The 27,690-nt window shown below is 44.1% G+C and overlaps 1 protein-coding gene across 3 annotated transcripts; it reads left to right on the top strand.

The window, feature by feature from the left end:
* Nucleotides 1-1,354: 1,354 nt before the first annotated feature.
* ELOVL1 (ELOVL fatty acid elongase 1) lies at nucleotides 1,355-26,228 on the top strand. Of its 3 annotated transcripts, none has more exons than XM_081865583.1 (8): nucleotides 1,355-1,439; nucleotides 20,459-20,525; nucleotides 20,768-20,958; nucleotides 23,295-23,375; nucleotides 23,611-23,667; nucleotides 24,044-24,149; nucleotides 24,726-24,862; nucleotides 25,140-26,228. In XM_081865583.1, the coding sequence occupies exons 2-8, from the start codon at nucleotides 20,480-20,482 to the stop codon at nucleotides 25,383-25,385; spliced, it is 864 nt and encodes a 287-aa protein (XP_081721709.1). In that variant the 5' UTR covers nucleotides 1,355-1,439; nucleotides 20,459-20,479; the 3' UTR covers nucleotides 25,386-26,228. The 3 variants fall into 3 exon arrangements, with proteins under 3 accessions (XP_081721709.1, XP_081721708.1, XP_081721710.1); XM_081865582.1 differs by lacking the exon at nucleotides 1,355-1,439 and adding an exon at nucleotides 4,890-5,044; XM_081865584.1 differs by lacking the exon at nucleotides 1,355-1,439 and adding an exon at nucleotides 4,897-5,044 and having other exon boundaries at nucleotides 20,464-20,525.
* Nucleotides 26,229-27,690: the final 1,462 nt, after the last annotated feature.

The following is a 27,690-nucleotide window of genomic DNA, read 5'->3' as shown; positions in this document are numbered from 1 at the left end:
TCCTGTTTAGCTGAATAAATGAATAAGTATAATTGTTGGCTATTGCTTGAGTCATTTTTATGATAATTTCAAGGAGGCATAGCAATAGCATCACTTTAACTCTGGCAATACGGCCAAGCCATGATAATGTGAGCTTGGTCCACTTTTTAATTTTAGAGAAAGCTGATAAAATAATTATTTTGCTTCACAATGTGTAGAAGCAATTTTGATCAAACCATTTTGAGTGACCATCAACTTAAAAAGGTAACCCTATATATAGATTATTCCTGCTGCTTGTGGAACTGTGGTGTAGGAGTGAAAATTCTGTCTGCCCCAGGCAAAGATCTTGAAGAAATGTTTGGCAATGTTCCTAATTTTTGCGTTGAGGAGAGAGGTCATTGAGAATTAACAGGGACACATTTTCCCTATCTCCCAACAGAGGTCATCATACTGTGCGACCAAAGCACTTTCTGTGCCAAAACCAGGCCTAAACCCTCAGTTGAAATGGGTCAAGAACATCAGTTTCTTCCAAGAGCACCTGGATCTGGTCTGTGACCACCCACACATGACCTTGCCCAAGAACGGGAACATGGCAGCTGGCTGGTAATTACTTAGATTTTCTGGATCCAGGGAGGGTGCATTATGAAACAAAATGTGCAGATGCTCTTTTAAACAGCTACTTAAGAAGTTTTTTTGGGGGAAACTGTGTAGGTGAAGAAGCATGGAAATCCATCTCAGCCATGGCCATTAACTAAAGTGAGTCCATTCAGGGTGAAAGTTAGCTAAATGCAACCCATTATCATTATTATCACCTTTTTCTTTGCTGGTCCAAGTTGTTTATTGGGGAGGTTCCATTTCAGAGGTGTCCTCTTTATGATCACCTATTCCTCCTGCATGGACCACAGCAGGGATTGCTCCCAATTTGTTTGGGGCAGGGAAACCACAGTGCAAAGGCAGAGACATCACACTAGTCTGGGCTAATATTGATGAATTACTACTCTGGTGAGTTTTAAAAAATATTTTTTTGTGTTTTTTCCTTGTAGTTATGTTCTTTTCTATTCCATAAAAGGGGGGGGGGGGCAACAACAAAACAAAACCAGGAAACTTTCCAGCCATCAGAAAGTATGTCTGTTTATTAGTGACTATGGGCTAGCTATAGTAATTCAAAATTATTTCTAGATTCAGTTATCTTTTATTTTTTAGTTGTAATCTATAGCAGCACACCAGCAATAGACAACATAATAACCAATACTTTTTTCAAACTTTTATTGTAAGCGACAACACAATTGAATAGATTTTCTTCATTTGAACCATTTTATGTTCCTGAAGCTTTTCTTTTTCTATTCTTTTGGAGTGGCAGCCATTTTGTGTTAGGCAACACCCCCTGGCAGCAGCCATTTTGTGACTGGCATTGTTGGCATCTTTTTCAAATTCCATGTGTGCCCCCAGATCCAAAAAAGGTTGGTGACAGTGATAAATGAGAATATGTTTTTAGTTTTCAGTTCTTGTCCATAATGTCAGAATATACGTGACAGAGGAGATAGCATCCTGAATTGTGTCAGTGTGAAAGCCGGTTAGTTTAATCCTGCTCTTGTGCAACCCAGACCCTGGGACTGTGTCTGAATGTAGGAGTCAATTATGTTGTTCCCTGGATTTATGACAGAGACCGGCAGTTTACCCACATGGTGTTTATTTACTTTTTAAAATGTGTTTATTATTATTTGCATTATCAAAAACAGGAACAGAGAGCATATTTAACCTCTCCCCCTCTCCTCCCCCCTCACATGGTGTTTCGTTGAGATTGCCTTCAGAATAAATAGTGAGTGAATATAAATAATCATTTACCAAGTAGTACCAGTGTGGACGTTATCACTAGTTGTTTGTACTGTCCTGCCAAGTAGTGAGTTTTATCAATCACTTATTCGATATCTTATCAGTTTCAGAAGTATGGTACGGTTATCTTCACGATTTAGCAGGACAATGTATCTTTATTGTTAGATCTGCTTTATGCCTACTTGCTTGTGGTTAATATGGGGTGGTAGTGAGGATAGTCAATATTTTCATCATATAAGTTGGAAGATGAGTTCAATCTTCAAAATTTATAACTATAACTATGCATTGTTTACCTTACAGGGTGAGAATGATCAGGCAAGTGCCCAACTTAGTGTGGCTTTTGGTGCAGCAAATGCTGACAACGTGATGCATAAATGATGTTTCAACTTTAACATTCAAAAGGGAACCCATGTGTGGGATCTCTCTTATTTATTCATTTTATTAAATTTGGAAACTGCCCTTCCTTCGAAGATCACCACATAAAAATACAAAATATTTGTTTCTGGAACAGTTCAAAGTACTAATTACCTTTAAAGTCCTAAGTGGCTTAGGACCAGGTTACTTGGAGAACCATCTTCTCCAATATAAACCTGCCCATATATTAAGATCTTCTCTGCATCCCACCATCTTAGGTAAATTTCTTAGGAATGTTCTAAGGGTTGTCTTCCTGGAGGCCCATTTAAACCCCTCTAATGGCTTTTCACTAGTATACATTGTTCTTCTGGCAGGACTTTGACCTAATCAGCTGATTATTTTTCACTCTGCTTCATGATTGTTTTTGGTCTTTAGCTCACATTTGGCCAACCTGCAGGCCGTATGCAGCCCTGGCTGCTTTCTGTGTGGTCTATCAAGCAGTGCAGAGGCAACGTTTTTTCGGCACTGGGAGTGCAGTTAAAACCTCCACTCCCCAGAGTTCCCAATGTAGGCGAAATTGTTCTTTCACATAGATGTGAATGAATGGTTCCCAGTATACAAAAGCATGTGGCCCTCAAAGCCAAAAAGATTATCTACTCTTTTTTTATTATTATTTTAGCTGGATAATGGTTTTACCTTTTCCTTTTATACTCCAATATGTGATCTTATTTTGTTGTAATATTAGTTCTATTGTTGTGCTATCATGTTTTGATTATAAGGAGGCTCTGCAAGATTCTATTTCTATGGTGTTCCTATTAACAATATTGTACGGGAGGATTCAAACATCATTGGGCCTGTAAAGAGATGAGTGCAAAGAAAGGGAATTTGCAATCAAGTTGTGTATTTTCAGCAACTGCAGAGTCAACTAAGTTTTTAAACTGAACATTAAAAAGGTAAAGGGACCCCTGACCATTAGGTCCAGTTGTGACCGACTCTGGGGTTGCGGCGCTCATCTCGCTTTATTGGCCGAGTAAGCTTCCGGGTCATGTGGCCAGAATGACTAAGCCTCTTCTGGCGAACCAGAGGAGCGCACAGAAATGCCGTTTACCTTCCTGCCGGAGCGGTACCTATTTATCTACTTGCACTTTGACATGCTTTCGAACTGCTAGGTTGGCAGGAGCAGGGACCCAGCAACAGGAGCTCACCCCATCGCGGGGATTCGAACTGCAGACCTTCTGATCGGCAAGTCCTAGGCTCTGTAGTTTAACCCACAACGCCACCTGCGTCCCAAATTGAACATTACCTGTCAACATATACTTCATGTGGAAGCTGGAACTTGCATCTGTAAATGTCAGACACAGGCTGTTTGATTCTTTTTCCTGTGCCTCTAACTGGCCAAATTATTGAAGTAAGTTTTGTGGAATCTACTGGACATTTCCTGTGTAGATTGACAGTTGATATGTGTGAAAGGGTCTTTTCCATTGCAAATACCCAGCTCGTAGAACTCTCTGCCCAATGAGATCTGACTGGCCCTTCTCCTTGATATTATTCTTTGAAGATGTTTTTGTTCTTGCAGGTTTTTCACTTTGCCAATAAATGGTTTGTGTGTAGGTATAATTGGGACGAATACAGGAGTGCCTGGTGTGCTCTGGTCCATTGGGTCATGAAGAGTCGGACGCGACTAAACAACAACAAATATTTGGGGCAGTGCTACTGTTTTTCACTTGGTTGATTATCAAACTTATTCTTAAAGTATTAATGTTGACTGCCCTGGATATTCTTTAGAGATGGAAAGGCGGGGTAAAAAAATTGAATAGTTAAAATAATGATGAAAATGTTCCTTAAAAAAAAAGAAAATATCCCAGGACTTCTTAGCAAGCTCCATCCAGATCATGGCTGATCAGAGGGGGTCCTACGGACTTAGAGCTCAACAGGGCTCCTCAGATTTAGACCCTTGATGATTTTTAGGCATTTTAAAAAGTTTCATAACTTGTATCACGTTTTGGTATGATGTGCCATAAAACATCTCATCTAGAAAAGTGTTACTGATTAATAATAATAATAAATCAAATCGTGTCGCTTCTTGGGGGGGGGGTGTTTGCCTTCTTTTGTTTTCTTCATGTTTTATTTTTTATGAAGGCTTAGGAGCCTCAGAAGCTGGAAATAGCTGGGGCCTCTCATTTTAGTGGGAGTAAATGTTGCCAAAGAAAGCTTCTCTACCGGGAGAAGACCACGGCCTAGTGGCCGGGCGGGGCGGGGGTAATCGCTCCTCTTTTGCCACCCTGCTCTAAGAGTCCTCCGTTTCCTTCCTGATATTTATTTTTTAAAAAAACAACAACAAATCGAGTCACTTGAGTTAGTAGCGTGCGTCACACCTAGCGTAGCTCTCGCCGCAAGGAAGCGAGTAAACATGCACAGGACGGAGCGGCAGAGGTCTTTCTTCAAGACCGGACTCCAGGACCTTGAAGCGGGTGCGGCGGGTGCAGGAGGAGCAGCCCTGCCAGCAGCGCTCAGTAGTTCTGCAACAAGTGCACTAAGCACAGTCTGGCCCTCGGGGAGCGCCTGCAGCCAAATCCGAGGGTGAGAGGGAGGCCTCACAGCCCCCTCCCTCCCCCCCCCAACCAACCACCTCCGCCCTCCAGCTTGGCGGCCTCTCCACCCGGCGAGCGCGCCTTCCTACGGGGCGAGCAAGACGACTGGCTCCTCCTCAGTGAGGTAGCTTGTAGTCAGCGCCGCTCTGCCAATCACCGGCAGCGGAGCGCTCGGGGCGGCCCCCTTTAACTCTGGGGTGACTCCGAAGCGGGTCTTCAGAGGAGGAAATAGTAGCCGTGCAAGCAGCTCTCAGGGACGCGCCGGTTCTTTCCTCGTCCTCAGGCGGGTGAGTCGTCGGGCCGCTCTCCGACGGAGGCTGAGGGAGGGCGCTGAGGGGGCATCTCCCGAGTCCCGAAGGCGCCGGGGACCGGTATCCGGCTTCACGCGCTTCTGCCTTCCTCCGTTGCCTGCCAGCCAGCCACGCCCTGTTTGCTCGGGCCCCGGCGTTTCGCCGGCCAGGCGTCGGGACGGCAGAGAGCCGCGCCCGGCAGCCCTTTTCTTTGCGGTTTCGCAGAGTCGGTGGGGAAAGCGGCTTCCTTCGTTTTGGTTAGCGGCGCCTGACAGAGGCCGCGCAGGGCGTCTCGGCAACTTTTGACAGGAGTAACTCCTGGGCCTCAAGAGAGGCAGGAGCGCCGCTTGCTTAGCTCCCCCGGCCGTGGGCCAAGGAAGCTTCCCTCCCGCCTTTCCCCAGAGACAGCAGCGCCTGCCTTCGGGGTGGAACGAGGAGGGGAAATAATTTTTCCCAGGAGCGGCCGCCAAGCCTCAGCGGCGAGAGGGATGTAAGCGCTGCAGGGTAGTTTCGAGGGGCTCCGCGCTCGTTCTTGCGGAAGGCTAAACCTTGGGGTCGGTTGCTGTGGTAGAGGCCAAAAGGAGGCCTTTAGGTCGTTTCGAGGTTTGAGCGAGGCTTCGGATGCCTCTGAAGGGTGAGGTTTTAGCTTAACGAAAAAGCGCAGGAACTGTAGTACAGGGTGAAAGTGGCGAGGCAAGTTAATGTGGGAATCGAGACTTCTGTTAGGGGTGCCTGTAGCTGAATTTAGCTGATCTCTATGTCACTTCTGCTTCTTCTCTCTTAAACACTTGCCTATCCTTTTAGCTTTTGTGCTTTGATGTCAAATTTGCTTCCAGAGATGATGGAACTAGTTGCACCTGCAAAGAATGAAATTAAGCTGATTCTGTAAGAGAAACCAGTTGCGCCACAAATCCATCCCCTCAAGTGATCCTGTTGCACAAACTGTACTATGTAGCTAATTACATAAATTTGGGATAGAAATAAGAATAAGGTGTAGGTAGAGCAGTTTACAGCCCTCATTCACTTAGGAGAGGAAGATAAATGATGGGTATAACTTGTGACCATCCCCTTCCCTGCCCCTGGAGTAGTTTTCTAGTTACCCTATACAGCCTCCACCCAAACCTTGTTCCAAAGAATTAAGCGTAACAGGATTAAATAAGCTTTTACAGTATTTTTGTTTATACAGCAAAACATTGCATTCTGAAGATCTTTCAAACCCAGGAGATTACTGTACTAACTGCTTTTAGTTACTTTTCATAGATCTGACAAGTCACGCCACAGGCGCACAGTGTGATGTCACTCAGTAGCTTGGTGCCTTGGATGCCATCTTGGGGAGGTGATCATCTGATGAAATTGGTGCTTGAAAGATTAGATGCCAGCATCAACCTTCTAAGAATCTTGGCAATTGTGATTTTTAACATGTTCAAAATCATGACTTTTTTTTTAAAAAAAATCAAACTTATTTTTAGGCATAACAGTTCTTCCTGCCTTATAGCTTAAAAACGTTCCTGCTGTGTCCTGCAACACCTGAGATCTTGTGTCTTACTCTCTTACATCATTCCCTGTAACTATTATTTAAAACACAATGAAAAGTAGTTAGTGGATGCCTTGTAGTAAGTAGAGAAATAGTGGACTGCTTAACCCTGGCTCTGGTAGCTCTTTTTTTGCTCAGTTAGTGCGTGCCAAGTAGCATCTGCTCCAAAACAGGCCCTATACTTGCAAAATAGGAATACTGAAGATGTCTTCTTCTTTGGTGACCCCTTGTAGCTGAGTAAGATTGTCTTCCATGAACACAGTCTTACAGTGAGTCTGTAAGTGACTGGAGGAAAATTCTGGATCCACACATCCTTCCACAATGGGGACATAGGTTTCCGGGTGGGAGGCAATCATGGTGAGGGTTTGCCAAATTTGCCTTCCTTTTAGCTCGTTTCTCGGTTTTGCCCTGAGTTTGTGCTTCTTCAAAGTTCGTGACACCTTTGGTAAAGGCTGTTCTCCAACTGGAGAACTCGCAGACCAGTGTTTCCCAGTTATTAGTGCTTATGCTACATTTTTAAAGATTTGCATTGAGAGTGTCTTTAAACCTCTTTTGTTGTCCAACAAAAGACTGAAGATGAGAGAAGACAGCAGTGATTTTTTGTGTGCGCGCGCACACACACACACACACACACACACACACACACAAAAGATCTCCATTCCACTTAAATGCACAGTTAAATAAATGGTTGTCCCCTGTCAAACCCTTCTAGAGTGTCACAGGATATAGGCCTTAGATCTTCTGGCAAGGAAAGGCCACGAGTTAATAGGAACATAGGTCCATCTAGTTGACTACACTGACTGACAATGGCTTTTCAGAGCTTCAATCCTACTTGGAGATTTCAGGAATTGGACCTGAGACATTTTGTATGCAAAATGTATGCTCTGCTGAGCAAGCCCTTTCCTCTTACATCTGCAGGGGAAGGCTGGTGGCTTCTTCAGTGGCTACCAAGCAGCTGTAGGCATTTAAAAGCACCAGACAGGTGCTTTTTGATAATATTTTTTTTTTTGAGAAAGATGTGCGAGACAACATGTTGCATCTAGTTTAGAAGAATGCATGCAAGCTCCCTGATCTGCCTACATGTGCAACTCTTGTTAGATTGGAGTTGAATTTCAAAAGCAAGCTTTGTGATTGCGTATCTTAAAATGTTTTATCCTAGCATACACTGTAAAAATACCGTATTTACTTGAATCTAATGTTCAACTTCGTTGGCCAAATTATGTTGCGAAAATTAAGGTGTGTATTGGATTAGATGACTCATTTACATTTGCCAGCAAGTACTTTTTATGATTTCAAGGTTCTGAAAAATGAGGTGTGCATTAGATTCGATGGTGCATTAGATCCGAGTAAATACGGTATAACCCCTGCCTGATGTTGGAGACCCTGTATACTAATTGGAAGAGAAAGGTGTCATCATTAGGCCACCCTCTTCGCCATGTCTTGCCCCCATCCAGGAGAGCTGCTGAGCCCTGCTAGGATGTCTGTTCTCTCCCTGTCTGGTGGAGCTTTGATTTTTTGGGAAGGGAAGTTGCTCCCTGGCAGAGTAGCTGCTTCCAGATGGTGCCAAGTTCAGTCCAGGTAGGGCTAGAGGTGTCACCCTCCTTGCCTGAAACTGGAGAGCCATTGCTGCCTGTCAGTGTTGACACTCCTGAGCTAGATGGATCAGTGTGTCTGACTCAGTAGAGCTCATCCTATATATAAGGCATTAGGCAGCTTTCTGTGTCCCTATTTAAACCAGCCTTTAATTAAAAGCCATGAGAACCAGCATCTTGCATTATTTTTAAGGGAGGAGCCATAGCTCATTGGGAGAGCATCTGCTTTGCATGCAGAAGGTCCCAGATTCAACCTCTAGCAGCATGTCCAGGTAGGCCCCTATCTGAAGCCTTGAGGAGCTGCTGCCAGTCAGTGTAGACAGTACTGAGCTAGATGAGCTAGTAGTCTGACTCAGGAGGGAGCATCCTATGTATTTTTTCCTGCTAACCCTCCAAAACCACCTAGCAGTCCCCCCCTTTAATTATTTCATAAAATGCATACACACTGGCTGGTAAACTTAGTGGCCTGCAGCAATTCTGAGGCATCCACTTGTTTGCCACCCAGGGCACCTTAACTCAAGACACTGATTTAGGCGGGCACCCTGGATTGTTTCATGGGCACATTTGAACAATGTGCTGTATGAATGAGACAGGTGGGTGCAGCATCAACACTTAAATTTTATTGAATAAAACAATAAATTTTATTGATTTATAGCCCATCTTTTCCTCTGAGGAGCTCAAGGTGGTATGCATAGTCCTCATTTTAACTCTCACAAAACCCTGCAGGGTTGGTTAGGTTAAGAGATGGTGACTCACCCAATAGTACCCAGTGAAGTGAGTAGAGATTTGAACCACTCGGGTGGAGTTGGCATGCAAAGCAGTTGCTCAATATCACTGACCTACAGCCTTTCCCAACACCTCTGGGAGGCTTTTGTTGGGAGAAGAGCTTACTTCAAACCCTACCTGTGAGCCCAAACTCTGTTCCTGCAACACAAGGGGTTGGACCAGAACAGGCATAGGCAAACTTGGCCCTCCAGATGCTTTGGGACTACAACTCCCATCATCCCTGACCACTGGTCCTGTTAGCTAGGGATAATGGGAGTTGTAGTCCCAAAGCATCTGGAGGGCCAAGTTTGCCTATGCCTGGACTAGATGACGCTTGGTGTACCTTCCAACGCTTCAGTTATATGATTCTAGGTTTGTTTCTGGCTGTGTAGGGTTAAAATGCTGCCATGGCATTGGCAACTTCCAGGAAACCTATGGGTGAGACCAGAGATAAATGCCAGATCAGCTCCAAAGGCTTGGTCAGATCTTGCATATTTAGAATAGAAATTATGTAAAGTTAGAACTACAGTGGATCCTCCGCATACGAACTTAATTCGTTCTGGAGGTCCGTTTGCACCCCGAAAACACGCATAGCACAATTGCGTGCTTGTGCACGAGGCACGCAGAATGCTTCTGTGCATGCGTGCGAGGCGAAACCTGGAAGTATATACTTCTGGGTTTGCTGCGTTCACATCCCGAAAGTTACGTTACCCAAAGGTAACGTAACTTGAGGGTCCACTGTACTATGTAGATAGTAATTATTTATGTAAAGCATTCTTATATTACATGTTAGTAATAATAATAAAAAGACTCCCTGGATAGTAGTTTAGAAGTGACCAAACAGTCTCTGCCCTCAGGCTTACAATCTAAAAGAATCTAGGAGGGAGCAGCAAAAATTTAAAAATTGGACACTGCTTCTTAGTTACAGAATTCTTGTAATGACCTGCCAGAATTTAAAGACCTGAAGGAGCATCTCTTCCTAATTTGTCAAGAAAAATGAAAATGTGATTATATCAGTAACTGCACCAGGCCAATTAGAGACAATACAGTAATATAACCTTACCATTGACTTTATTATGACTTGCTGTGTACTTATAAATGTCACACTGAATATGTTATCTCTTTTGGGTTACTAGACTTTCTGCCACTCACCCTGATTCACAATAGAACACAGCTAGCTACATAGCTAGGCTGGTTTGGTGTTGCATGTATGGTATAGGTTTTATCTCTACATGTCTGTAGCAGCTTCCTTCCAGACGTGGCAATTCTTTCCTTATTGGCTTTCTGCCTTGCCTGTCTTCAATGTTCTAGGTGAGTGCATGGAATGTACTTGTGGGAAATGCTGCTGCTACTGGCACATTGCCATGCTGGACCAACACCTTACAGTGGTACCTCGGGTTACAAACACTTTGGGTTACAGACTCCGTTAACCCGGAAGTAGTACATCGGGTTAAGAACTTTACCTTAGGATCAGAACAGAAATCGTGCAGTGGCAGCAGGAGGCCCCATTAGCTAAAGTGGTACCTCAGATTAAGAACAGTTTCAGGTTAAGAACGGACCTCCGGAACAAATTAAGTTCATAATTAGAGGTACCACTGTACTTGGGTCAGAGAAGCATAACTCCAATTCTGTGGAAAGAGCTGCACTGGATTTAGAGTAGTGCATGTAGTTCCCCTGCACAAGGCACCAAGCCAAGGGGGGTACAATATAATATTAATAGCAATACATTTATTTATATGGATACTTAACTGAGAAGATTCGTTAAAAAAGCAACTGTACCAGAAGGAATTATTGTGAAAATATGAAATATGGGGCGGGGGGACCAAATTTTGTCCTTGCTCTGGGCGCCATATTAACAAATTTTGCTGCTGGGAAGAGAAGTTAAATCAAAATCTAGCTTGCATTTAAAATAATTATTATTCACAAATCTTTCCCTGGTTCATCTAATGTTTAGTACCACTAATAACAACCACATAGGTATCAATCTAACTTGGCCGCCACCATTTGCTGTCCCCACCCAACCTGCAGTCTCTGGTGAAACTGATTAAATTGAGGCTGGGTGGGTAAAATTATGTATATAAAATTAAAGTAGCAGTATACAGGTGAAACTCGGAAAATGAGAAGTAGAAGCATGCACATGTACTCAGTACTTGGTTTGGGCCCCTTTGCCGGCTAATCAAGCACAGTAATCCCTTGGGATTGTAATCAACATGGGTGTTGGTCCACTGTGCTTCATTAAGTCCAGGGTCAACGTAGCCATCTACCAGGAGATTCTGGAGCACTTCATGCTTCCTTCCACAGACAAGCTTTATGGGGATGCTGATTTCATTTTCTAGCAGGACTTTGTCACCCGCCCACACTGCCAAAAGTACCAAAACCTGGTTCAATGCCAATAGGATTACTGTGCTTGATTGGCCAGCAAACTCGCCTGATCTGAACCCCATAGAGAATCTATGGGGCATTGCCAAGAGAAAGATGAGAGACATGAGACCGAGCAATGCAGAAGAGCTGAAGGCTGCTATTGAAGCTTCCTGGTCTTCCATAACACCTCAGCAGTGCCACAGGCTGATAGCATCCATGCCACGCTGCATTGAGGCAGTAATTGATGCAAAAGGGGCCCAAACCAAGTACTGAGTACATGTGCATGCTTCTACTTCTCAGAGGTCCAATATTGCTCTATTTGCAGTCCTTGTTTTGCTGATTTCATTTAATACTCTTAATTTTCTGAGATTGTTAATTTGGGGTTTTCATCAGCTGTATGCCATAAACATCACAATTAAAACAAATAAAGGCTTGACATATCTCGCTTTGCATGTCATAAATCTATCTCATATATTAGTTTCACCTTTTAAGTTACTGAAATAAATGAACTTTTCCACAATATTCTAATTTTCCGAGTTTCACCTGTATATAGTGGTTGCAGTGCAGTTAGATCAGGGATGATGGGAGTTGTAGTCCCAAAACATTTGGAGGGCCAAGTTTGCCTATGCCTGACTTAGGTGCTCCTTTGATTTTGAAATACCTCCCCGCTCCCACCATGGCAATGGACTTGGAGAGAAAGAAGTGGGCAGCTGAAGCTTTCCCACCCTTCTGTGGCACCTGACATCACCATCTGGAGGTGCATGCCTGGGGAATCATTGGATCTGGACTTTGCACACTATTTCACACACTAATATCCCCCTTTAGAATTCTATCAGTTACATTTTATCTGCACAATCGGAATGAGTTTCTGGAACCAAGTGCTTTTTCTGTGCAGCCTGAGCAGAAGCAGTCAGCAGTAAGAAAAAGAACTTGGAATAGGCCAATATATGTGAACTGTCCCTGGATCAAGCGACTTTTCTTCTTTAAGAACCAATCACAGTCTGTCCATTGTTTGAAAAATAAGACTTTAGAGCCTTCTTGCCCCAAAATGGCAACTAGACATTCCATTTTGGCAGTTGCAAACTTGGTTTAAGGAGCCATTTAGGCACCTAGCTTATGTATCTTTAGTTTTTAACACTGGCTGAAACAAATAGTAAATGGTTCATATGACATGAATATGATTTACAGATTCTAGCATCTTTTTAGAGACTAATTTATGCCTGCAAAGTATACTTTAAAGTTATGAAATGAGCTACATAGGCAATAGAAAGGTATGAATGAATAAGGAGGAAATGAGCCAGAGTTGCTCCTGTGGTGCCATTTGGTCTAGGGCCAGTCTTGCTACTGGCCATGTCTGCATTGCTATCTAGAAGAAACATAACATGACTGGGGACACTAGGAAGCAGGACTCGAAAATATATTTTCTCTGTGCTAGTGTAAAATTTATTGATGGCTGGAATTTTTCTCTCTCCAGTCTGCTATTAGGCTTGCCATATTTTGAAGATCAAAAAAGGGGACACATTACTGACTTCTACTTTTAACTATCGATCGCTGTGATGGCTCTCAATTTACATACCCATAAAAGAGTATGTGTCCTGGAAAAAGAAGACATATGGCAACCTTAATATGTGGCTTTGGGGCCTGGTTACCATGATCATGCATTCTCATCAAGCAGACTCATGGATGATTCATGTTACAAGATCATCCCATCAGAGGCTACCCCTGAGTCATGGGCCTACTTTATTTCACCTGGAGGTCTATAATGAGTTTGACTTTGGATGTGTGTTAACTTTCATCTGCCTACAGTATTCTAGCTAGTCTGCTTCCTAGCTGCAGCACTGGAGGACTGCAGATTCCCCATCCCTTCCATAATGGATATCTGTGTATGGAGGGAAAGAGGCATGTTTTGTGGCATTTGCCTGTTCTCTCTCCTTATCTGAAACATTATTAAGTAGAGAGGCTTATTTGCGTACAGCTTGGCTCTCAAGGCTATAAGAATTTGAACTGCTCAGCAGCAGTTAGTTTCTCTGAATAATTTTGCCTTAGGGCAGGCAAGATCTCTGTCTAAACCAAGCCTGGATTATCACCCGGGAAATGCATGTGACTTTAATTATTGACATTGTCCATGAGTTTTAGCTGGGAGGAGGAGAGAGAGTATAGTTACAAGTGGCTGCCATATCAAGGTGGAGAACTAGTGGAGGTAGCTATCTAGGACTCTTGAGGTGAAAGCAACCTTGATTGGCTTCTGTTGGTAGAGCCAGTGCTACTTATTCCTGTTTGTGCTTGGGAATTCCCCCTGACAATTGATGAGAACAATAACTTTCCTTTAGGTGTGACCTTGCAACTTTTCACTGAGTTGGAGAATACAAAATAATAGTATCCTATTCCTAAAAGGCTGTGAATAGTAGCCAAAATTATAATGACCAGGCTGGAGAGGGAAAGTCATGCCTGAAAATGGTGAAGGAAATGCCTGGTGTGACCCAGGAGTGCTGAATGGTGGCCTCCATTGGAAGTAATTTTGATTTATTTAGTAAATATATAAACTTTAATTTTAGTTCAAGATTCCCATAGGATATGTTACGTTTTGAGGTTAGGATGACTTCCTGAGCCTTGGGATGTAAATCTGTTGGGTGTTTTTCAGAGAAATAAGAGGATTGGGAGAGTTGTATGAGAAATTGGGGTCTGGAAAGTCTTCAGTAAATGCATTTCTGTCTCCTTCGTAAATAAACTTTTGTAGGTTTGTTTCCTGAGTGTGTCTATCTGGGAACCACAAATATGAGCCAGATAGCTGCTTAAGGAGGTGTATATTTCCAATGCCATAAGGTTCGTCTGCCTCCTTTGGTGTACATAGTGGGGAGCCATGGCTTGCTAATAAGTACAGTAGACCCTTGGGTTATGTTACTCTCGAGCAACATAAACTTCGTGTTGCGAAAGCGGCAAATCTGGAAGTATTTTTCCGGGTTTCGCCGCTCGCCCATGTGCAGAAGCGCTCTATCGCGCTGCGCATGTGCACAGAAGCGGTGTCTCTGGATACGGATTTTTCGGGGTGCGTACGGACCCCTGGAACGAATTAAATTCATATCCAGAGGGTCCACTGTAGTGGCATGTTAAATCTCAAAGGGGCATGTGGCTTGAATAGACAACTGAGCCACACATACTCCTGCCTTGTAACCTTCAGGCCTCCCAAATGGCCACTGCAGTTATCTTTTGACCTTCAAGTATTTTTGTAGTTTACTATGGCTGTCTGGAGTAGGGACGCGGGTGGCGCTGTGGGTAAAAGCCTCAGCGCCTAGGGCTTGCCGATCGAAAGGTCGGCGGTTCGAATCCCCACGGCGGGGTGCGCTCCCGCTGCTCGGTCCCAGCGCCTGCCAACCTAGCAGTTCGAAAGCACCCCCGGGTGCAAGTAGATAAATAGGGACCGCTTACTGGCGGGAAGGTAAACGGCGTTTCCGTGTGCTGCGCTGGCTCGCCAGATGCAGCTTTGTCACGCTGGCCACGTGACCCGGAAGTGTCTCCGGACAGCGCTGGCCCCCGGCCTCTTGAGTGAGATGGGCGCACCAACCCCAGAGTCTGTCAAGACTGGCCCGTACGGGCAGGGGTACCTTTACCTTTACCTTTATGGCTGTCTGGACCTGTTGTGGCCCCTTTCTATAGCCTGTTTGGATTTTTAACACAGCCTGCAACACATTAGAGAACTAAGGGAAGTCTCTTAAGGGCTTATTCTAAGAAATGCCTTGCTATTAAACAGAAGTATCAGCCTTTTGGATATATGATTGGGCTTGTTCAATGGCAGACGTGTGTTTAGTGACCAGATTGATCATTAGGATTATAGGAATAATATGTGGGCTTTTGACACCTCTCTGTGTCAGTGTTGCTTTTCCAGGGCTGCCTTTTCCCTATTGCTCTGGATATTTGTACAGTCCCTCGGCAGGCCAATCATAGGAGCATTCCAGTTCCCTCCCCCATCTCTGCATCAATATGCTATTGAGAGATTCCTCCCTGCTCCCATGTGGGTGGCAGTACCAGGCACAACACTTCTATACAAGACACTAATGTGGGTGCAGGGCTTTGTGTTGTTGGCTATGGAACGTCTGTGGGTTGGAGATGCAACAAAGCTATGGGCCTGACAGGATGTATCAGAGAGTTGCCAGGCCCCTGTTTGCAGAGGTGGGTGGAGCTGGAATCCACATACGAAAATTTGCAGCAGTACAAGTAGAGACACAAATGAACTTAATCCCGATGTGTGTGACTAGTTAATCTCTATGGATTCCCACTGGGAAGCACATGGTGGATATAATTACTGTTGAATTATAGCCATGATCCCTTTCATTTGTAGTCACAGCTCAGAGGGATGATTCCCATCCTCCTTGATGGTGTGCTGACCCTTGCTCTTTGATAATCTCACTTGCTTTGGTTTTGTTTTTTGGGTTTTTTTGAGAACCTCGGTTTTTTTTTACTGAGTAGGAGGATTATCTCAACTGAAGCACTTCTCTCCCCCAGGCCCTGGTTGGGAATCTGTTTTAAGACCCCTCACAGCAACCTGCCAGAATGCAGTTGGGGCAGATTCCTACCTTGGCTGTCCTTCCAGTCTGACCTGATAACTTTGTTAATGTAGTGGACAGAGGTGGATGGTACTTGGACAATACAGTATGGTCATATTTTGTATGGTAACGGGTTTCTGAGATTTTTGCAGACCCCCCTGCATTTTCCCATTTACTCAAGGGATAAGGAAGACTGTGCTGTATTTTCTGTCTGACTATACAAAACAGTTGCTCTTAAGGCTACAGTGGGGCTGGGCTGCTGCTGTGTGAGCAGGTGCCGAGCTGAATTCACTCCTTCTCCCAAACAGGCTGAGCAGGTTGGGCCAATATAGGATAGAGGAAAAACAGCAATTCCTGCATCATCTCTGTGCTGATTTGGCAAGCCTTGGTGCTATGCTTAAGGCCTGCCAGACTTGGGACTTAACCTTCAATCATACAATCATCAAAGCATAGGAAAACCTAGCTATTTTAACATATTAATGAGCAGTGCTCATTTCATCAAGGAGAGAAAGTTAAAAGGTACTTCAGGGTCTCTTCATTCACTACTGAGATATAAGCAGTGTTTGGTTCCTCCTCTTGAAAGCTTTCCATTCTGACTGGTAATTAAAAAAACTAAGAAGTGGTGCTTGAATTTTTCATCTCTTCTCTTCTAGTCTCTCTTCCTTTATTTATTTATTAATTTTCTATACCACCCTTCTTCAGAGAATCACGGGGCAGTTTACAATATAAAAACAGAAAAATACGTAACATAGTAACAAACAAAAACAATAACCCTGCCCCCATAGTTTAAAAGGCCTTATACAGTGATCTGTGCGGGATGCACGTCCGCAACCCACAGTGGTGCGTCTGCGTGCACACGGGTTGCAATTTGGTGCAAAAACACAAAAACACAAAATTTAGCGCTTCTGCGCATGAGCGACTGCCATAACCTGGAAGTAACCCGTTCCGGTACTTCTGGGTTTCGGCGGTCCGTAACCCGAGAAAGCGCAACCTGAAGCATCTGTAACCCGAGGTACGACTGTATAATTTAATTAGTCAAAGAACTGGGAGAAGAGGAATGCTTTCCCTTGGGAGAATATTCCATGGATTGGAGAGTCACTGCAGAAAAGGTCTATGTTGCCTCCCTCCAGACCTCTCATGGAGTAGGCACACAAAGAAGGGCCCTGAATTATGATCTCAGGGTCTGGGTGAGTTCATATAGAGAGAGGCAGTTGTAGAGGCATTGATGTCCTGAACCGTTTAAGACTTTATACTGTAGGTCAAAACCAGCACTTTCAAACTCACTGGAAACTGGGCCTGGAAACTCACTGGCAGCCTGTGCAGTCATGCCAGGATTGGCATAATATGTTCAAATCATCCTGCCCTGGGTGAGCGCTTAGTGTCACAACTTCTTTTGGATTGTATGCCTGGGGGCAGAGTCTGCCTTATCACAGTCATATGCAAGCCTCTGTGGAGAGAGGAATGCTTTAAATGATTATAGTTTGGAATGCCCATATACTGTGCCTGGGTAGTTGTTGTGACCTCCTGTCTCTGGGAAATACAATACAGTGGTACCTTGAGTTACAGACGCTTCAGGTTACAGACTCCTCTAACCCAGAAATAGTACCTCAGGTTAAGAATTTTGCTTCAGGATGAGAACAGAAATCGTGCAGGGGTGGCGCAGCAGCAGCGGCAGGCCCCATTAGCTAAAGTGGTACCTCAGCTTAAGAACAGTTTCAGGTTAAGAACGGACCTCCAGAACGAATTAAGTTCTTAACCTGAGGTACCACTGTACTGAGAGGTGTGCTTCAGGTGCTCAGAGGAATGCTTAGATTGCCTAGGCAAGAGTCATATTCTACAATAGCCAGGACCTTTTTGCTCTGTGAACTTCCTGGTTCTCATAAAGGTAGTTGTGCTGAATTGTAACCATGTAGATGATGTGTAAGGGTAATATTTTCAGAAATGCCCCTTAAGCACCTCTGCAACTCCTTGTCCATCCTCTCTGGCTACGTTTTCCAGCTATTAGAGTAACAACTATCATGTTGGAGATTGGAAAGAACAACTACCAATATCAGGCATGGTTTGCTTACCACAATTCTTCTACCTGTGCTGCAATTAAGGGCTTTTCTTTCATCTTCCTGGTTGATTTCCCAATTTAAGGGGAGTGAAGAGTAGAATCTGTGGCTTGTTGGGATGTGTTTCTCTTACCTCTGGGCTTTTCCTGCTCTCTAGCTCTCAGCTTCTGCAAGGAACAATGGGTCAGCTACCTCAGAATGTTGTTATCCCTAATTCCCTTGCTATGCCTGTTGTATGATGGGTTTTTGTGCACTTTAGTATTATTTCCCTCTTCCTGCACTAGCAGCCAGTGTCTGGGGCTTACTCTTGGTAAACCTAGTAAGATTATGGGGATTAGCTAGATTTTTACCAGGCATGTGTTAGGCCTTCGTAGCACCTTTCAAACTTGGGGCAGTTAGCAAAGTGGGAGAGAGACATATTTTTCAGGACCTGATTAGAGTTTTTCTTAATTTATTGACCCCGCTTATGAGGCTTGTCAGTATCTTTTGGACTTCCTGCAGCACTTGCTTCTTGCCCCCTGAGTCTTTGGTTGGACTATTTGTATAGGATTGAAGAAGCAAAAGATACCGAACCCTAGCTGCTTGAACATCTGTGGGTGTAACTTGGAAACTATAGGAAAATATGGCTAGAGATGATTAATCAAATCTAGGGTCATTCAATCATTTTATATTTGACTAAACAAACAAATAAATTATTATGATCCCCTTGTAAACATGAGTGTTCCTGGTTGGCTACTGCCCTTCCTGGGTTAACTTTTCCATTTATTCTGCTTATAAGCTTGACTTCTTCATACACTGATTCTGTTAGGCAGGGTGGGGAGTCCATGGTGGAAAAACTATTGCCTTTAATTCCCTGACAGCTTACCACGAACACTGTGGAAAGTGGGGTGGGAGGAGCTCTTGATTTCTTTTCTCTCCCTATTGACTTCAATGGGAAAAGCTGAGGGAAATGAGAAGGCCTGGGATTCGGTGTCTGAAGTCTCTCCCCAACTCCCCCCTGCCCCCTAATTTCTGACCTTCCTACTGCTGGAATGGTAGTGGAACTGTGCCACACTACACTGGTGAGGAGCCTGTCCCTCTGTCTGCAGACCTCCTTTGCAATAGAGAAGGAAGTCTTTACAATTATTGTTAATTTAATCAGTCTTTAACTATTCATATATCTTTCTAACAATAGATTGTTCACTTGGTTTATGGGTATTTTTCCAAGCTTTGACCGCAATAATCCTGCAGTGATTATGATATGTAGAATCTGGATTTTGTATGGTTATAGGGGTCTAATAAGCAGATCAGAGGATCTAATGGAATTTCAAGAGGCAAACATTCAACCTTTCTTTTCCTCTTTGGTGGGGGTACATCAAAGCGAAGAGTGAGCCTGAAGTTCTAATGAAAACCTTTAAAAATCTCTAGGTGCTATTGCTGTTTGATAATCCTACATTTGTTTCTTTTATTCTTTATTCACTTTTATTTTAAATTGTTCTTTGAACTCTCCAATTTGCAGTCCCTTGTATGATGCAGGCAACTGACCTTATGCCATGGACAGTTGTTCTTGGCAATCACCTTCCTTTTTTCATACAATCAGTTGTACTACTTTCAACTTTTTAGAGCTTCTGTAGTTAGACCATTAAACTTTCCTTGCTGTCTTTGAACCTACTCCAGACTTTAGGGGCAACAAGCTTTGTGTGTGCATATGTGTTAGTGGACCTGAATTGAAATAACAGATGTGATCTTCTGCAACCTGATACATGGGTTTTGCTGAGGCTGCGCTGTTGGCCATGCAAATATCCTGTAGCCATCTTGGGGTGCAGGAATCGAGCATCTTTTACATGGGGCCAGAAGCAAGAGGATGTTCTGTGAATCGGCACAACAAGCCAATTCCTTAAAATCTTTTAAGAGCTGGGCAAGTAGGGCTTCTATGACAGAACTGGCCTTCACCATTTGAGTCTAGTTGGCATGTGTGTTGCTTTCCTAATCTACGACTTCAGAGAAGTTTGTTCTGTGCCTGCTGGTGAAAGAACATTTTGAAAAAGGCGTTTCCTTTTTCTTGGGTAATCCAGGGCTGCCTGTCATTTTGCACCGCGTGGGGGGAGGTGCATTGTACTGCAGTTCATGCAGAGCATTATTGGGGATGTGCTTGTGACTTGTACAGCATGTGCTTGGAGTGATTCTAAACTACAATTGTAGGATGGGGAAGAGTGGCTGTTATAGAGAGATGCTTGTGCCTGATTAAACAGTTTATTCCTATATCTGTATAGGCATGCATTTTGCTGCAAATGCTTTTTGTGCAGAGCTCAAGAGGCACAGAATTCCCAAAATCATATTGCCTAATAGCAAGAAGTGTTTAGGATCATGTGATCTCTCATTTTTCAGCTCTGTAGCTGGTCATATGAGGAGGGCCAAGTTGGCAGTTGGAAGATTCTGAGAGGAAGTGATTGGATTGCTTACTTCATTAAAATAGTTGACAGTTCTGTGCAGGATGGGGAGCAGTGCTGTAGAAGCATTGTATGACTGGACCTGCAGATAATTCAAGTACTATTGGTGTGACTCACTCTTTCTTTCTTGTGCAGAACAGCTGAACTACTGTTGCCATGGACTCACTGGTGAACGTGTATCAAGACTTCATAAAGAAAGCAGGTGAGTTTGGCTTACTCAGCCAAAGTGACCCACTGGGGCCTCAAGAAGAGAAGTAGTCAACTTTCTGGCTGCCTTACAGATGCTACCTCCCCTGCCCCAGGTGTAACAAAAGCTTGAGGGTCCCGGTGTGACTCAAACACTTAACTTATCCTGCCCTAGATGCATAGGGCTGCTGATAAAATAACAGAGGGAGTGTTGTTGGGCACAGTGCATACCTCTGAACAGTTCACTTTTCCCTTCAGACCCACGGATTTCTGCGTATCCACTTATGGGCTCACCTTTTCCTATGACGGGCATCTTGCTGGGTTATATCTACTTTGTACTGTCATTGGGGCCACGCATCATGGCCAACCGGAAACCTCTGAACCTCAGGAAGTTCATGATTGTCTATAACTCCTCCATGGTAGCACTGTCGCTCTACATAGTCTATGAGGTAAGCATCTCCTAGATAGATTAGCTCTAGCAGCCATTGGTGGGATGTGGCCGTTACTGCTTGTGGTGCATCCCCAGTGTCTGTTTCAAACTCCTTCCTACCCTGGCATATGTAAAGCTTTATGGGGTTAAGAGGTTTTGGGGTGGGATGCACCTAATGGATCCTGATAACGGAAACCATTTGTGCAATGGGCCTTTGGTCTGGTTACATTAAGGTGTTAATGTTCATGCAGGGTGTGGTTTTTTTATGAGGATGCTAATTTCCATGAATAAACTCTTTCACATGATGACCTAGAAGTGTAGCAAGGCTATGCTTAACAGACAATGTACAAGTTTCTACTAGCTGTAATTTACTTAAATATATCAGCTGGCCATAATCGTGCAACAGTTGTCTAGTGTCTCCATTGTAGCCTTTTATACAGAATGGTACATACATGTGACTTGGGAATTGCACAACCCCTTCCCAGTAAATATATTTTCTCTGTCAGTGTTTATGTGATGGAGTGCATCATGCTTACTGGTATTCCATTTTCTTAAAGCTGGCAGGGGTAGCATTACCTGCTCAGGTCAATAGGAGAATTATCTTAAGAAGTGCCTCTTCTTTAAAAGTGTTAAGTTACAAATTAAGTCTATTGGACTTGCATTGTAGCAGCTGGATGTACAAAGCCATTGCTGGACAAAACTACATACATAAGCTGATTTTTAAAACTATAAATATGGGGAGATAAAGTGTGTGTATATATAAGTTAGTATGCAGAATTACATCAGAGTTAGTTATTTACAACACCACCTAACCAGGTGGGGATTATTTGAAGAAGCAGAGCTAGCACCCCATCCACCTAATTGTTGAGCATGGTGGCTGCAACAGGCTCCTTCTATAACACGCAGATTTTTTTCTCCTAAAAAGGAAGGGGAAATGTCTGTGCGTGCTATTGAGCGAATGTGTGGTCCCTGGAGCCAAATGGCGTGAGGGGAGGCAAAAAAAATCAAATCTCGCGTCTCGGAGAAGGGAAACCTTAAAAGAGGAAGCGGCTGCTTTCCTGCATTCTGCCTCAGGGTCTTACTGCCCACCCATCTCTGTTTCCTTGCTGTGTTTGCTCAAACAGAACAAAGAGCAGGGAAAGCCCCTCCCCTCCAGGCAAGCAGAGGGTAAAGCAGAGTGTCGTCTGCTGAAAACATGCGGGGGGGGGGGGGGGGGGAGAGAGAGAGAGAGAGAGAGAGAGAGAGAGAGAGAGAGAGAGAGAGAGAGAGAGAGAGAGAGAGATGGCTGGCTGGCTTGGGTGGGTAGGTGAAGGAAAACTTTTGCCTTCCTTTCCTCCCTCCCGTTATACCCCTCTCCTGCATTCTTAGCCAGCTGCTTCTCTGCACACCCCTCTCGTGCTCCTTGTCCGTTCTGTGTTTTTCCTTCCCTCCCCACTTAAAATGTGGTTAAAAATCATGGATCCACATGGATCCTCAGGATCTTTGCATTGGGTCACCCCAAATTCACCATCAGATCACATAGCATGTCCATGGCTACAGCCTGCCCCCTAAAAATCATGCACCCACTGTTGCCTGGGGCTGCAATGGTGCAAAAACGTGGTTAAAAAGCATGGATCCACATGGATCCTCAGGATCTTTGCATTGGGTCAGCCCAAATTCACCATCAGATCACATAGCATGTCCATGGCTACAGCCTGCCCCCCAAATATCACACACCCACTGTTGCCTGGGGCTGCAATGGTGCAAAAACCTGGTTACAAACCATGGATGCACAGGGATTCTCAGGATTTTTGCATTGGGTCACCCCAAATTCACCATCAGATCACATGTCTGTGGCCACAGCATGAAGCACAAAAATGATACATCCACTGTTTCATTCAGAATGTTTTTTCCCTTGTTTTCCTCCTCTAAAAACGATGTGCGTGTTATGGTCAGGTGCGTGTTATAGAGCGAAAAATACGGTACCTTGTACAACCTTCCATTTCGGCACTAGCTTGGTAGCCATTGGTGACCTAAGAGTTCTATGCAGATGAATGAATGGACTGCTGGTGGCTGCTAAGGAAGGAAAGCTTGTCCCTCAGCTTTGTCTGTCCTCCAGCCTGTTTGATAGCAAGTTACTTTTATTTATTTTATTTTAATTTTCCTGCTAATAGGATAGTTGCCTGCATTTTAATGTTGACCATAGAGAAGAAGCTTCTCTTTCTCTTCAGTGAGCATGGAAACGTAGCTGATTAGCCTCTTATAAAACTAGTAACACAAATTTTAGGCTTGTAATTTTTGTGGGTATGTTTACAAAGCTGAGCTGGTGAATGTAGTATCATTGAGAAGTATCTGAATGGTGGCTCCTTGTTGCAGTTCCTTATGTCAGGCTGGTTGACTGGTTACACTTGGAGGTGTGACCCTGTGGACCAATCCCAGAATCCCATGGCCCTTCGGGTAAGTTCTTTCATTCTTTCAACCCCATATCTTATCTCACATTCCCCCATGTGTGAGAGTGTTCTTGTTTTTTTTTTAATGTAGGCACAAGCTTGGCAAATGTTGCAATTCTGTGGTGGGATTACTTCAAGAGGAGAAATGGGGATTCAGAAGGAAGAAAAAATGAGGGTAGAAAAGTAGGGTGGAGCTTTATGTTTTGATGACTAGGATTTCTGACATTGCTCTTTCTTGTTAGATGGTCCATGTAGCCTGGGTCTTCATCATCTCCAAGTACATTGAACTGCTTGACACAGTAAGTGCTTGTTTTTTGAGGCCTACAGTATCTTGTTTGGAGCAGAAATGGGTATGGCTACACATTTGTATTGGCCTTAACAACACTTACCAGATGTGGTCAGACAGCCCTACTTATTCTGACATGGATCATTTGTGCAAATTAATGGTGACTAACGTTTATATTCTACTAACACTAGTAGGTATTTCATTGGGATAGGGTGGTTTTTGTTCATTTTCTTACAGTATGTACAGTTGATATTTATTAGCTCACTGAAGATGATTGGATTGTTACTATTTGGAGTCTGCAATGGTGCTTCCTCTCTTTTATACATTCTGGAGTAATGGCCCACTGGCCAAAATGAAAAGCCAATCTCACTCTAATCTCGTGCTTCCAGGTGATCTTCATCCTAAGAAAGAAGAATGAACAGGTGACCTTCCTGCATGTGTTCCACCATTCAGTGCTTCCCTGGAGCTGGTGGTGGGGTGCCAAATTTGGCCCAGGTGAGATTTAGGGAAGGCATGTATTCATTCTCTCTCTCTCTCTCTCTCTCTCTCTCTCTCTCTCTCTCTCTCTCTGTGTGTGTGTGTGTAAATTCTGTTAACATTTAATTGATTTTTAATGGGCCTATCTATGCTTTTAGCTGTTTCTATTTTATCTGTAAGCCACCTTGAGTCTCTGCATGGTGAAAGATGATGGTGATGAATAAAGTACAGAGCTTTTAGACTGGTAAAAGTTAATATTGTCGAATTTTTATATCAGAGGTTCTCAACTTTTTGGGGCCTGGGGGCTCATTTGGAAATCAAAATTTGTTGTGGGCACTTCAAAATAGCATTTCACAGAATACTAACTGGAGATGATTAGGAACCCCCCCCCAAAAAAAAAGCCCCACAAAGACAACAATAACAAACATTTCTGACTTCTTTTACTCTATTACCACCATAACCACCATGTTCGTGGTCCCTAATGTTCCAGAAGAATTCCTTTCTGGTCTTGCTATATGTATGTAGGACTTGGTCATATCTCAGCTCTTCCTTTACCATTTGAATTTAATCTTTCTCTTATTTGTTGGCCTGCAGGAGGAATGGGCTCATTTCATGCTTTAGTGAACTCAATAGTACATGTGGTGATGTACTTTTACTATGCGCTGTCAGCTGCAGGGCCTGCCTATCAAAAGTACCTGTGGTGGAAGAAGCACATCACTGCCATTCAACTGGTGAGTAGGAAAGGGAAAGGACCAGGCCACTCATGCCAACAACTCCCAACTTTGGATGGTACAACCAGCCTGGGACATTGGTCTGACTTATTTCCTTTCTCTTGGCAAGAGCTACAGGAACTTATTTAGCAATTGTTTCCTGTGCTAGACTTTCTGTGTTCTCCCTCTCCCAGCTTGAACTACCTGTCCCTAGGGCTGTCTATTTCCTCCCGTGGGTAGGGGAACGGGATATAGCTGCCTTCTTTACTCCATAACTTTCTCTTGCCTCCACTCACAGTTGCAGTTTGTGCTCGTCTCCATCCACATCTCCCAGTACTACTTCATGCCCAGCTGTGACTACCAGTACCCAATCTTCATCCACCTCATCTGGATTTACGGCGTTATCTTCTTCCTCCTCTTCTCCAACTTCTGGTACCATTCGTACACCAGAGGCAAGCGTCTGCCCAAGGTCATGACACAACCTCAGCAGAATGGCTTTCATGAGAATGGTGCCATTTCTAACGGCAAAGCCAAAGCCAACTAGGAGGTGGGTGGGATCAAGGTGTCTCGGACCAACCGAACCCATGTCTGGGCCCATTAGCAAGACCAAGTGCCTAAAGACTGTTGTCTTGCAGTTCCAAGCCACCTTCCCAACTGCTCTGTATCCCTCACACCTGGCCTTCAGCTGTCCCAGGGGAGAGAGGCTGCTTGGGCTGTTGGTGCTGGTTTTAGCCTAAGGTCTTCAAAGTGCCTGTGTCTGCCCTGGGCTGGGCTCCCTCCAGAGCTGGACCAAAGCAGAACTCTGCCAGATGGGACACACCTTTCCATTTAGTTCTATGTACTCCATGTGATCCAGGTGGGAATTTTGTTCCTCTGCTTTCCCTAAGTTTGTGTTGCCCGCTGTTCATTCTCTTTACCCCATTGGAGCCCTGCCATTCATACTTGAATGTGAGTGGTCCCTTGTTGCTGTGGGTCTGACTCCCCCAGAGAGATCTATTCCTGCTCTGTATGCAGGTGGGGTGCTATAGGCCAAGGGCTTCATTCTTGCTGCCTTGGCTGGCCTCAGTGTTCGTCCCTCCACATAACTCCCCAGTTTTTGGTTGCTCTGATCCCACAACCTTAGCAATAACTCTGGGCTCTTGCTCCCCATGGGTTGATGACCACAGATACTTTTGCTGCACTGAAGCCCAGGGAGAAGGACCTTTTTCCAGCTTGCATGCTGTTGCTCTGTGTGCCTTTTTATTATTATTATTATTATTATTACTGGATCTGCTCCAAGGAGCAGACACTCCCTGTATTCTAAGCCTTGGGGAGGACTCAGGAGAGGTGCCTCCCTTCTACCTGAGTTTCTCACTTGTCTTCACAGAAATAAATGGACAGAAAGAGAGTAGTGATTCTTGTTCTTGATTTCAAGGCTTTGGACCCATGACTGGTCAGGCTTGGGTGAGAAGAACAAACATTTCCATGGGCCATATTGACTATAAAACAGATGTTGACATTCAGTTCCAATGAGGTGCTCCCCTTCAGTCACCTTGTGCCTTAGTTGGGGTTAGTTTAAGGAGTGGGGATAACTGAAAAATTCAGATCAAAAACCTATGAAGTATTGTAGTGGCCACGTTCTGGCTTGCCCAGTGTAGTGTCGTGCCTCAGGTGACTTCTGCTAGAGGACGACTTGAGCAAAGCTAACTTTGCTCAAAGGTTTTGTGCATTTGTTTCCTAGGCTCCTTTCTTTTCTCCCTGCCAGGCTGAATGCATATTCTCCTTTCCTTACATGGAAAGTTTTAGGCCAGCTGCCTTTCTGTTTTTTACTGATTTATGTTCTTGCCCAAGCTCCAGCTGCTGCGAAATATCCTGTGCCTGAAGAAGCCCTATTCCTTGGTGCTATTTGTCTGTAGCCTGAAAAGTGGCGCTGCTGTTGCTACTGTGTGTCACACCCAAAATAGGCCTGTGTTAGAATTGGCCAACAATGGCAGACCTTTGATCTGTGCAGTATCCTATAGATAGTGCTAAATGTGGCTACAAGTGTTGCTGGATAGAATAATCCAAGGCATGGCAGAATGCATATTTTGTTGGAATCAATCTTGCAGAGTGACTTGGTTACGTAAGTGTCTCTCTCTACCTCAGTGCTAGGGCTAGACTAATACATAACCTGGATTATGTGCCATAAGCAATGCTAGATGTACTACTACAGCTTTTACCACCAGCTATTTTAGCCAGTTTTCAGATAGGATGGTCCTGTTTTAAAAACTTTTAAGCAAAGTTTATTGTTAGATTGAATTACAAGGTTTTGTAACACTTAAATCTCTCCACTGCTGATCCTTTGCTGTGTCCTGCCTCCTTCCTTCAGTGCATGTGTGAGAAACTTTCAACTAATGCTTATGACAGCATTCTACATTTACACCACTGTTCTGAATTAGTATTTTATTATGATGCAAGGGAATTTAGGGATATACTACTCAGCAATAGTAAAAGATGCTTATTCTACTATGCATGCCTGTTCTTGCTATTCTTTTGCTATGGTTTAACACCTGGTTACTAATAATGCAGGAGTAATGAAATGAAGGAGGGACACGGGTGGCGCTGTGGGTTAAACCACAGAGCCTACGGCTTGCTGAGCAAAAGGTTGGCGGTTCAAATCCCCTCGATGGGGTGAGCTCCCGTTGCTTGGTCCCTGCTCCTGCCAGCCTAGCAGTTCGAAAGCATGCAGTGCAAGTAGATAAATAGGTACCGCTCCAGCAGGAAGGTAAACACCGTTTCTGTGTGCTGCTCTGGTTCGCCAGAAGCAGCTTAGTCATGCTGGCCACATGACCTGGAAGCTGTACGCCGGCTCCCTCGGCCAGTAAAACGAG

The sequence above is a fragment of the Podarcis erhardii genome (assembly GCF_964252035.2).
Source record: "Podarcis erhardii genome assembly, chromosome: 6".
Classification (NCBI taxonomy): domain Eukaryota; kingdom Metazoa; phylum Chordata; class Lepidosauria; order Squamata; family Lacertidae; genus Podarcis; species Podarcis erhardii.
The sequence above is the reverse complement of the archived record's forward strand: the minus strand, read 5'-3'. Positions and strand labels throughout refer to the sequence as shown.